The sequence below is a fragment of the Bubalus bubalis genome, chromosome 3 (genome assembly GCF_019923935.1).
Source record: "Bubalus bubalis isolate 160015118507 breed Murrah chromosome 3, NDDB_SH_1, whole genome shotgun sequence".
Classification (NCBI taxonomy): Eukaryota; Metazoa; Chordata; class Mammalia; order Artiodactyla; family Bovidae; genus Bubalus; species Bubalus bubalis.
The window spans coordinates 48,252,267-48,263,836 of NC_059159.1; the positions used below are offsets into that span (position 1 = coordinate 48,252,267).

Consider the following 11,570-nt stretch of genomic DNA (forward strand, 5'->3'; position numbering starts at 1 on the left):
GAAGGCTAGAAACCTATTTGGCTCTTTGATTCTTCACATCTGTACTCCGCCCTGGGGACGTGGCATGGTCCTTCCAGGCACGGCTACAGGGTCACTGTGAGGCTCAAGTGAGAGCCCAGCAGCAGAGAGCCTGGCACAGAGTGGGACCTCAGAGCCTGTCGCCTCCCTTCAGCCTGCACGCAGTCCCACTGCAGAGACCAGGCAGGTGGAAGCCGAGAACCAGAGCCAGGCAAGGTGCAAAATCGTAAAAGCGCAGATGTGGGTGGGGGAGGGTGAAGACGACCAAGAAGTCAAAAAAGGCTGTGGCCCCGAGTGCTCTGTACAAGGATGGCTGGAATTCAACCCGGGTAGAGGCACCTGGTCCTGGAAGAAGAGTGAGTAGGGGCAAGACCTCGGCCCAAGGTCTGAGCATGTCCTGGGGGGGGTTCCCTTCACCCTGTGAGTCTTTGGAGGGCAGAGAGCCACCCTCCCCATCACACCATCCCCACTTCTGCCTGAGCCTGCACCACCACACGGCTCATTAGGGGGAGCCCTTGGGACCACCTCTCTGAACCCCGAGAGCCCAGTGACACTGAATGAGGTCAGGGAAAGCACCCCAGAGCAGCAGGGCTGGCCCAAGTCCCCGTGATGGTCACAGCGTCCTCTCTCTGTGCTGTCCAGACCAGGAAGTAGCCTCGAGCTAGTGTGACAAGTGCATTTCTAACTGGGCCGAATTCTAGTTCATGCAAACAGCTACACGCGGCTCGTGCTGCCAGAAGGGACAACACAGCCTTAAGAGCCTCCTCTGGCTACTACGAGACGGGCCTCAGCGGGTCACCCCAGCCTCTCCCTCATAGGCACGGTGGCAAGAAAGGAAAGGCCGCTTCCCACTCAGCAGGGTACTGGAGTAGCCCAGAGGGAGGGGCTACACGAACTGACCCAACATAGACCCCTGAGCATCAAGGACAGGAATCGTAACCCAAACACACAAAATATAAGTTATTTATTTGGTCACAGAATCTGGGGCCTGACCCTGAAGAGAGACGGCATTCAGAAAAGGCAGCAGCCGGTTATCGCCCAGCCTTCTGCTGCCCATGCTCGCGCCAGCAAGGTACCGAGTGATGGCCGAGGACTGGGCTCAGTGATGACCTCCTGTGACCTTTGACCTGTTCTGCAGCGGGAACCCCGTGGGGTCTGACCGTGTACAGCAGGCCACGCTCATTCTCAAGGCCTTCGCCCAGCCTGAGGCCTTCCGTCAGAGCGGGCAGCGGGTGGAAGCTGAGTCCAGGTGGGGATCCCAGAGACCTGGAGGGCTTTTCATCTCCTCCATCTGTGAACAAGGGCAGGGAATAGGATGGGGACCCCAGATCAGGAAAGGAAGGCACCGCACAGTCCCAGGAGCCCACAATGGGGGAGAGCCTGGGAAGGTGAAGAGCCCGTGGAGCTCTCCACCACAGGGGACGACCACGAGGGCAAGGGCAGGAGAGCCAAGCACACCGGCCGCCACTGCACCCCCCACACCCCAAACTCACATCCGGAGGCACTTGTCCTTCCCGCCACTGGCCACTCTCTGGCCATCGGGACTCCAGTCGACAGCGTATACCTAAACAGGGGAGGGGGTAGTCGTGCAGTGAGCAGGGTTGGCGTGGTGGGGGCAGGCTTCAGTCCCCGCTCAGCCCACGAGGGTTGGCCGCACCTCGTCCGCGTGGCCCGGCAGGTCCGTGGACAGCTTCTGGGCCTTCACGTCCCACACCTTCAGCGTGCTGTCGCTGCTGCCGCTGACCAGGAGCCGGCTGTCGGCCGACCACGCGATCTGGTACACGGCGGCCACATGGCCGCGCAGGGAGGCCAGGTACCTGGGCCGGGGGGGGAGGGCGATGAGGACCGATGTGAGATCTTGGGACACGTCTGAAGGTTGCTCAAGGCCCCCGGCAGTCGTTCTCAACCGTGGCTGCATGTCAGGATTACCTGGGAACCCGTATAAAACCTCCCTGCCTGGCCCCCACCCCAGACCAATTTAACCTCTGCTGGTCATTGCGATTTTGTAAAACTGCTTCTAGGATGCTTCTTGCCGGGCCTCCACGCTTGCTTGCTCAACTTCACAAGCCTTGGACTCCAATGCCCCTGTCTCTCGGCCCATCTGCACGACACCCCCCGCTCTGCCCAGCCCAGCAGGTGCCTGCTGACAGGTGGCGTGAAGGAGCAGTGGGCCGGGCCACTGGGACCTGGTTGGGACAGACCAACTGTGTCTGCTGGTGCAAGTCGTTGGGCCTGAAACTGTTTCCTTGTCTTATAAAGGAGCTGGGGACTTCCCTGGGGTCCAGTGGTTGAGAATTCACCTTCTAATGCAGGCAACTCGGGTTTGATCCCTGGTGGGGGAATTAAGATCCCACACGCCACGGGACAACTGAGCCCACGTCTGCAAGTAGAGAAGGCCACATGCCGAAATGAAGACCCCTCACGCTGCAACTAAGACCCAACCCAGCCAAGTAAATGAATTAACCAAACAGCCTATTTCACAGGGCTTTGGTGTGGAGATACACAGAGATGGACAACAAGCCCCACGTTGGCCTCAGGAGTGTTTCCCTGCTCCTTCCCCCACCCACGCCTCGACCTCTCCTCCTATCAACTGCGAGGGCGCTGTGCCTCGTCACACCACTGCTTCTCAGACCTGAAAGGTGACCTTAAATGGCAGGTTCTGATCCCCAAGCTCTGGGCTGGGGGGCCCAGGGTTCTGCAATTCCATCAAGCTCCCAGACAGGTAACGCACTGTCTGATCTGTGGACTCCACTGTAAGGAGGGCCAGATGACAACCAGACCACAAACCTACATTATCTGCTGCATCCCTGGCCCTTGGCCAGCTTTCAGACCATTTCTCTCCCTAGGCGTACAATGAACTAGCCATTCTCAGCACCCACTTAGTGAGGGTGCTGAACACACCGCCTCGTTCAATCCTTGTGATAAGGCTGAGAGGTGACGGGCCTGCACACTCGGAAGAGGACACAGAGGCTCAGAAAATCCAGGGACTCCCCTGGTGCTCCAGTGGTTAGGAATCCGCCTGCCATCGCAGGGGATGGGTTCGCATCTTTCCTGGTCTGGGAAGATCCCACACGCCTCGGGGCAGCTAAGCCCACGCCGCGTGCCACAACTACTGCGCCCGCCCGCCTCGAGCCTTGTCTTGTTGCTTCACAAGAGAAGCCACTGCAACGAGAAGCCCGCACGCCAAAATTAGAGCGTGGCCCCCAGCTCACTGCAACTAGAGAAAGCCCGCGAGCGGAAACGCAGATCCAGCAGACCCAAAAATAAAAACAAAATAAATGAAAATTTAAAAAAAATCCAACCGCTTGCCAGAGCCACACGGCTAGAAAGCAGCAGAGCCAAGCTCCTTCCAGAGGGGGAGCGCCCCTCCTCCCGGGCCCACGCCCCCCACTCACTTGCCCGTCCTGCCGTCCCACAGCTTGATGGACTTGTCGAAGGAGGCGCTGGCGATGATACGGGAGTCTGGGGAGAAGACCACCTGGTTGATGAGGGCCTGGTGCCCCGTCATCCGTGCCAGGGGCTTCTTGTCCTCTGCCGGGGACCACAGGAACAGGGTGAAGTCATCTGAGCCAGACACCAGCCTCTCTGGGCCCTGGCCCTGCGGAGGCAAGAAAGCGCACAGGGTCTCAGGGAGGAGACCCGAGCTCAGAGGCGGACACACCCTGTCTGCTCAATCGTGGGCTCGTAACCACCGGACCGCCAGGGAAGTCCCCACCGTGGTATCTTAAAAGGGGGAGGGTTTGCTATGTGGGCTTGTGTACATGTGTGTCTGTACTGTGTGTAGTGTGCACACACACACATGTGTGTGAAGTCTCGGAAAGGAGACACGAGACACTGGGAGCACTGGATGCTTCCAGAAGGAGCCACAGAGATGAAAGGCTCTCCACCATCTATTGTTTGTGTGTTCTTTGAACCCTAGACTATCTGAATGTGTTACTGAAACTAAATGAAATTTTAAAAAGAGAGGGACTTCTCTGGTGTCTAGTGATTAAGACTCCATGTTCCCAATGCAGGGGACAGGAGGTCTATCCCTGGCTGGGGAAGTACCAGCCTGAATTCCGAGGCCAAAACAAACAAACAGAGGTACCTTAGAATTACAAATAAATAGATAAGCAAAAAAAAAAAAAAAAAAAACCAAAGTGAAATAAACTGATCCACAGCGCACTAAGATTTTAGAATTGTAAAGGAAGAACTTTGGGGGAACGGTACATTCTGTACTGGGGCTAGAAGGGAGAGAGGCCTGAGCCTGTGCAGGGTTTGGGGGATGAGGAGAAACCCCGCATGGAGCTGGGGGTGCTGGGGACGCTCACCCGCACGAGGTTGTAGCGGCTCAGGGCCTTCTCCTTCAACTCCTGCACTGTGTCCAGGCACCAAAGGAAAGAAGGAACAAGGCTGATGAGAAAATTCAACATGGACAGCAAGCACCCCCCTACCCGGCCGAGGCTGGCCCCTCACATGTGAAGCCCGAGAGCCAGCTCCTTCTCAAGCAGCCCTTCCTCCCTGCCTCCTTCCGCTCACTCACAGGACCCTCGGAGGTCTTGGGCATTCACTGAGGCCTCGGCGGGCTCAAAGGCCCCCGTGCGCAGGGCGTAGTCGGTGCTGAGGGCCATGGTGTTCACCCAGTGGCCGTGGCCTTGCAGAGTCCGGCACAGCACGCCCTAGGGTGGATGGAGACAGGTCAGACGCTCACAGAGCACTCTGCACCCCAGGAACGTGAATGTCCAGGTCAGCCCCAGAAGATGGGGGGTGGCCCACAGGACTCTGAAGCAGGGCCCTCATTCACTGTGATCCGAATCAAATCAAATCACTGTGATCTGAATCAAATCACCCATCAGATCATTCATCGTGATCTGAATCAAAACTCGAACCCTCTGGGTTCAAGTCTCTCATTTGTGAAACGAGGGCATGAGCCCAGATCAATGTTTCTGAAAATATGTTTCACAGAAGAGACATGTCAGGAAAAAAGGGCTCTAGTCCAGTGAAGACTGCGGTACAGCAGGCCTGATAAACCTCAATAGGCTTCCGAGAGCAGGAAATCCCAGAGCCTGGCCACGCTCAGGGGCCGCCTGATAAACCTCAGTAGGCTTCCGAGAGCAGGAAATCCCAGAGCCTGGCCACGCTCAGGGGCCGCTGTAACGCAGCACTGACCCCAGGACCCACTGTTCAGAAGCACCTCCCTGACCAGTTCCCGGAACAAGTTCAGGAAACACTGGTTCGACATCCCTGACCCGCGATTTACCCAGTCTGGTTCCGGACCCCTCCCAGCTCTTACATCATGAGCCCTCCAGACTTTGATAGTGCGGTCCTGGGAGGCCGAGTAGAGAAGCCCGTCCCCTCCCCACCGGAGACAGGTGACTGACTGCGTATGCCCGGTGAGGATGCGCTCGCAGCGGCCCACGCTCGTGTCCCAGACCCGCACGCTGCCGTCCTTGGAGCTGCTGGCCACGTAGCGACACTCGGGGTTGCTGGGGAGGAAGAGACGGGTCCTCACTTCTGAGCGGGCAATGTCTGTCTTCCCACGCTGCCTCCCGATGCCCAGCTCGAAGGCCGGGGATAGCGTCTCGACGGCTTCCTGACCCCACCATCCGGTGGCTGCAAGGTGGCTCTCAGGCCCCGTGACGAGCGCCCACCACCCCCACCCACGGGTGCAGATGACCTTCCCCACTGCCTGCCATGCCGTCACTGCCAGTCAGAGCCCCCACCCTGTCCCCTAAGACTCCTCTTAGGCGAGTCTTAAGGGGCGGGGTACAGCTTTGAACCCCTGGCTTCTCATTCACCCCAGTTGTCCGTGTCACTTACGCGTGGAGGGGCTCCCAGCTCAGGGCTGTGATCCACTTGCTGTGGCCAGTGAGCGCCCTGCCCACTTGCTTCCCTGTGCTTGGGTCCCACAGAAGAATCTGCGGGACAGAAGCTCATCAAATAACCCTCCCCAACCTTCCCCTGGCCCCACCCAGGGTCCCCCGCCCACTGCCCCGAGCCACCCCTCCCCGAAAACCCCAGTACCTCATTCCGAGGTACTCCCAGGAAGGGACTCCAGGGTCCCCACCTAAGTACCCCAAGCATCATCTACCTGGCCATTCTTACAGCCTGAAGCCAGCTTCTTGCCGTCTGGGGACCAGGATATGCTCAGGACCCAGTGTCTGTGTCCTGGGAAGGCAGGGAAGGGAGAGAGGGGGGCCACACCTGTCTTTATCCCAAACGCTCAGCAATGCCCGGCACACTGCAGAAAGTGCTATTTGCCATGCAGCTAGCTGCCAAATAAATGAACGCTCAAACACCGATTGAAGAGATGAGCCTCCCCAGGCAAATGGCAAACCCTCCCCAAGTGCTAGAGCCATGCAGCTGCTGCACACACAGATAACACCGCCACTTTCTAATGGTTCCTCACGTGCCACGTGATATAAAATTCTTGCACATGTCAGCCCTTACAATTCTCACGATAGCTCTAGAGTATGGAGCAAAGTGAGAAGTATCACTCCCATTTTCCAGATGAGAAAACTGAAGCTTAGAAAGGAAGCGAGGCCTACACACAAGGTCACCTCACTAGTGTGAGGCTCCCAGGCCAGCAGCATCAGTACCACGCGGGAACTTGGAATGCAAATTCTCAGGCCACATCCCAGACTGGAGGAGACAAAAATTCTAGGGGTGGGACCCAGAAATCTGTATTTTAACAAGCCTTCTAAGTAATTCTGATGCATGTTCAAGTTTGAGGACTACGGTGGCAGAGACCGGACTGAAGCCCAGTTCTCCTTGCTACCAGCCAGCCAGTCCCTGCCCGCATCCTCATGCTGACTTTTGGGTCCAGGCTCTGCTTGTTTGTAAGTGGCTGGTGGGGCTCAAGGGTAAAGTCTCCACCTAGGAACTGGCAACCGCTAACTGGATGTTAAGAAGCTGGAATGTGCTCTGGGCCTCCCAGGAACTAGAGAGCTGAACGAATCACCCGCCTGCCACTGTATCAGTACCCACTCTGTGGGTAACCGCGTGCGTACCGACCCTGGCATGTGAAGTGTGGCGTCTCAGTGCTGAGATCCCAGAAGCGAACTGTCGTGTCTCCGGAGCCACTGGCCAGGTACCTGGGGAAGAAGAGGGGCGGCCTGACCTCTGCACTGGGGACAGGGGGCTGGTTGGGCCCCACGCAGAACACTGCACACGTACATTCCCGCGGCCTAGCCAATCGTCTTCTGGGAACAGAATCGGGGAGTGGAAATTTCTCTGTCTCCTGAAAAGAGAACTATAACACCCAGGCCATCTATAACACCCAGGGAGAAGACTCTAGGAAGTAATTTCTCTCCTTGTCTTTCCTGAAAGGAATAGCCACAGCCATAACCAGTTAAAGCTTCTTATTATCTTCAGAGGATTGTGAGAAGTAAATAAACCCTGTTTCTCAGAGGAACAACTGACTCAGAGGGGTTAAGTGACTTGCCCAGGTCACACAGCAAGGAAGGGCCAGAGGTGAGCTTGCAGCTCAGCTCTCCTGAGAGCAAGTCCAGGAAGGGCTCCTCCAAGGCAGGTATCCTTGGCCTTTGGGGACAAAATTTCAGTGGGTGAGTCACTTACTTACACCCTGAGCCCAGAGCTTGGGTCAAGGAAAGGCAGCCAGAGGCCCCACTGAGCATAACTTGGGGGTCCCCCCACCCCAGCCAACAGCTGCACCCACACTCCCCTCTATGACTCTGCAGCTGTCCTTACTTTCCTGTGGGGCTGAAGGCCACGGAAATGACCGCCTCACTGTGACCCTCCAAGGAGCTGGTGCAGCGGGTCACAGCTCGAACCCTGAAGATAGCTTGTGGCTGGTAAATGATGTCCAAGACCTTCTCTGTCTCCACCGCCTGGGACTCCAGCGTCCTCCCCAGCGAGGAGACGATCTCGGCATCATGGACATAGAAAGCCAGTGGCAGGGGATCCTCCTGGAGGACAACAGCAAAGGGAATATCCCTATCAAAGGACAGGCAGGGCAGCCTCCACAGGGGGACCCTCCCCTCCCCACCTTCTGCAAGCTGTGTGCAGGCAAAGCCTTCTTTTCAGCCACCCTGCTTGGGACACCCCCATTATTCCCCATTGAGCAAGACATTTTTAGTCCTTCAAGATCAACTCCAGAATATTTACAAATCACTTTAGAATCCTTTATCTGCATCTCACAACTACCCTGACAGATAGGCATTCATACTGAAAAAACAGAGCAACCAAGTAATTAGCCCAACGTCCTACTGCTAATGACTAATTCAGGTTCTTCAGACAGAAGTCCAGGATTAGAATTAGTATATAGCATTTAAGGCATTTTCTGACCAGGCTCTATAATGTGTAAGAAGCATCCAAAAAGCTGAAAATGCAGACGCTCTGCTTCACCCCTGGGTCCAGTGTAGTTAAGTGTAGGGTGGGGTCCAGGTACTGCATTTTTAAGCAACTTCCCCCACCTCCAATGTTGATGTTGTTCAGTTGCTAAATCCTGTCTGACTCTTTGGGCCCCCATGGACTGTAGCCCACCAGGCTCCTCTGTTCTTGGAATTCTCCAAGCAAGAATACTGGAGTGGGTTGCCATCTCCTTCGCCAGGGAATCTTCCTGACCCAGGGATTGAACCAGTGCCTCCTGCATTGCAAGCCGATTCTTTACCACTGAGCCACCAGAGAAGCCCACCTCTAACAGAGGGCAGCATTTTGATAAACACTAGCAGCTTAGAGCGGAGAAGGCAATGGCTCCCCACTCCAGTACTCTTGCCTGGAAAATCCCATGGATGGAGGAGCCTGGTGGGCTACAGTCCATGGGGGCCCAAAGAGTCGGACACGACTGAGCGACTTCACTTTCACTTTTCACTGTCATGCATTGGAGAAGGAAATGGCAACCCACTCCAGTGTTCTTGCCTTGAGAATCCCAGGGACGGGGGAGCCTGGTGGGCTGCCGTCTATGGGGTCGCACAGAGTCGGACACGACTGAAGTGACTTAGCAGCAGCAGCTTAGAGGAAATCAGTCCTGAATATTCTTTTGAAGGACTGATGTTGAAGCTGACACTCCAATACTTTGGCCACCTGATGCGAAGAACTGACTCATTGGAAAAGACTCTGATGCTGGGAGGGATTGGGGGCAGGAGAGAAGGGGATGACAGAGGATGAGATGGCTGGATGGCATCACCGACTCAATGGACATGAGTTTGAGTAAACTTCGGGAGTTGGTGATGGACAGGGAGGCCTGGGGTGCTGCGGTCCATGGGGTCGCAAAGAGTCGGACACGACTGAGCTGACTGAGCAGCTTAGGAGAGAAGTTTTGAGTCTGACGTTTGAGTTCCAACTCCAAATCTACCACCTACGGCGCAGCATCTTACACACAATCGAACGATCGTAGGCAACAATGTAAAATGGGGTTAGTTAATGACAACGGGGAGACAATGAGGGGCTGAGACAAGGAATCACTGTGATGATGCGCCCAAAGTGTTCAAAACGCGCGGTCTCTCCGCAGGTGGGCCCAGATGGTGGGCGTGTAAATCGGTCACTCGAATCACATCTTCCGACCCTCCCCAAGGGTAGACCGCAAGGCCGGGTTGTCAGCACTTCGGGGGAGCGGTGGGGGCCCTGGTACCCAAGACCTTCGGCCTCCCGATCCCCCGCGTGCCCGAAGCTCACCTGGGCCAGCAGAGCGTTGCACACGAGCTGCAGCTTGTCCGGGGTGATGTCCACGGGCACGTCGAACGGCGAGCCCAGCAGCTGCCCGCCCTCATCCTGGAACTGCACGAGCAGCCGCTGCACGTCGCGCGTCGCCGCCTCGTCCTGTGCGGACAAGCGCGGTGGGCGTCACTCCCGCGGCTCGGTTACCCGAGGACCCCCGACTCCCTCCTCCCTCCGGCCTCGGGAAAGCGGGAGCGAGAGCCCGGCCGCGGGCCCCGCCCGCACTCACGCACACCCACCGCCGCCGCCGCCGCCATCCTGCGTCCCCACGTGGAGGAGGTAACTTGGCGTGATGGAGCGCCGCTGCCGTGGTTCAGCGGCGCCGCAGCCCGCCTCATCGCCCCCTGGTGTAGCGGCGGGGAAGTGCCGCGCCCCGCCAAGCCTCCGGCACTGGGCGTGGGCTCAGCTCAGCCTCCACACCCTACCCTTGGACCGGTGGCCGCCTGGGCGTTCAGTCTCTCCCAGTGCCTTGCAGGATACTGACAACCTTTTGTCTTTTCAGAACAGCGATTCTTAGCCCCAGTTTTCAGTTCAGTTCAGTCGCTGAGTCGTGTACGACTCTTTGCGACCCCATGAACCGCAGCACGCCAGGCCTCCCTGTTCATCACCAACTCCCGGAGTCCACCCAAACCCATGTCCATGGAGTCGGTGATGCCATCTAACCATCTCATCCTCTTTCGTCCCCTTCTCCTCCTGCCCTCAATCTTTCCCAGCATCAGGGTCTTTTCAAATGAGTCAGCTCTTTGCATCAGGTGGCCAAAGTATTGGAGTTTCAGCTTCAACATCAGTCCTTCCAATGAACATCCAGGACTGAGCCCCAGTTTTACCAATGCGTAATTCAAGGCTCTGGCTGGTTGATTGTCCCTGAGATCACAGAGGTGGGAAATGGGAATGGCTTATAAAACCAGAGCCCATGGGATTGAAGGCAGAAATTAGGATTCTTTTTAAGTTTTAAAATAATTAATTAATTTTTATTTTTGGCTGCTCTGGGTAATCGGTGCTGCGCACGGGCTTTCTTTAGTTAAGGCCAGCGAAGGCTGCTCTCTATTGCCCTATGCGGACCTCTCTTTGCGGTGGCTTTTCTGGTGGTGGCTCATGGGCTCTGGAGCGCAGGCTCAGTGGTTGCGGCCCTTAGACTTAGTAGCTCCAAGTCGTGTGGAATCGTCCCAGGTGATTGGCAGGCGTATTCTTGACCACTGGACCACCAGGGAAGTCCTAGTATTCTTTTTTAAATGGCTGAAATCAATTAATAATACGTGAGTATAGAAGCAAAAAATTCCTGCAGTCTTCAACAGTGTACAGCTATAATAATAATAATAATAATATATGTATTGTTATTAACAATAATAACAACAAATACTAACAATAATAGCAATGCGTCAGGCATTGTTCTAAGTGCTCTACATGTGTTCTAAGTGTTTACATTGTTCTAAGTGCTTTACATTTAATCCTCATGACTCTTTTCACCCCATATTACAGATGAGGCACTGAAGCAGAGATGAACCAGAAGAACTCTTACTGGAAACCTAGGATCTTCGGTCAGCTTCTCTCTCTCTTTGTCGCCCTTCTTCCTCCTTCGCTCCCTCTCTCTCTTCCTCCCCTCTATCCAGGGCGTCCCAAGCTCCGCCAGGGCTGCCTCACTACCCTATCTAGAATCTGTTCCTTCCATCTCCACTGCCACACTGACGCCAAGCAGGGCCCTTTGGGGCTCCCAGGCACAGAGGCCTTTTTGTCCCCCATTTCATGTAGGCAAGACTCCACCTTCCACAACCTTCTCTGAGTTCCAAAGAGTAGATTCAAACAGTTGCTAATCAAGGTAGAAGCAACCAGGAAACCACCTGAGTCAAGATTAAAGGGAGAAGCTCTTCAAGGTTAGGAGACCACCTTAGATCCTG

The 11,570-nt window shown here is 55.9% G+C and overlaps 1 protein-coding gene across 2 annotated transcripts; it reads right to left on the bottom strand.

Annotated features, from left to right (window-relative positions):
• Positions 1–965: 965 nt before the first annotated feature.
• NLE1 (notchless homolog 1) lies at positions 966–9,996 on the bottom strand. 2 transcript variants are annotated; one of them, XM_006045363.4, is made up of 13 exons: positions 9,915–9,996; positions 9,634–9,777; positions 7,708–7,925; positions 7,012–7,091; positions 6,089–6,165; positions 5,818–5,915; positions 5,291–5,483; positions 4,541–4,676; positions 4,329–4,375; positions 3,414–3,616; positions 1,676–1,835; positions 1,512–1,582; positions 966–1,309 (listed from the first exon to the last, which is right to left on the bottom strand). In XM_006045363.4, exons 1-13 carry the CDS (start codon positions 9,930–9,932, stop codon positions 1,297–1,299), a joined length of 1,458 nt encoding a protein of 485 aa, XP_006045425.1. In that variant the 5' UTR covers positions 9,933–9,996; the 3' UTR covers positions 966–1,296. The 2 variants fall into 2 exon arrangements, with proteins under 2 accessions (XP_006045425.1, XP_006045424.1); XM_006045362.4 differs by having other exon boundaries at positions 9,909–9,953.
• Between the last annotated feature and the right edge of the window lie 1,574 nt (positions 9,997–11,570).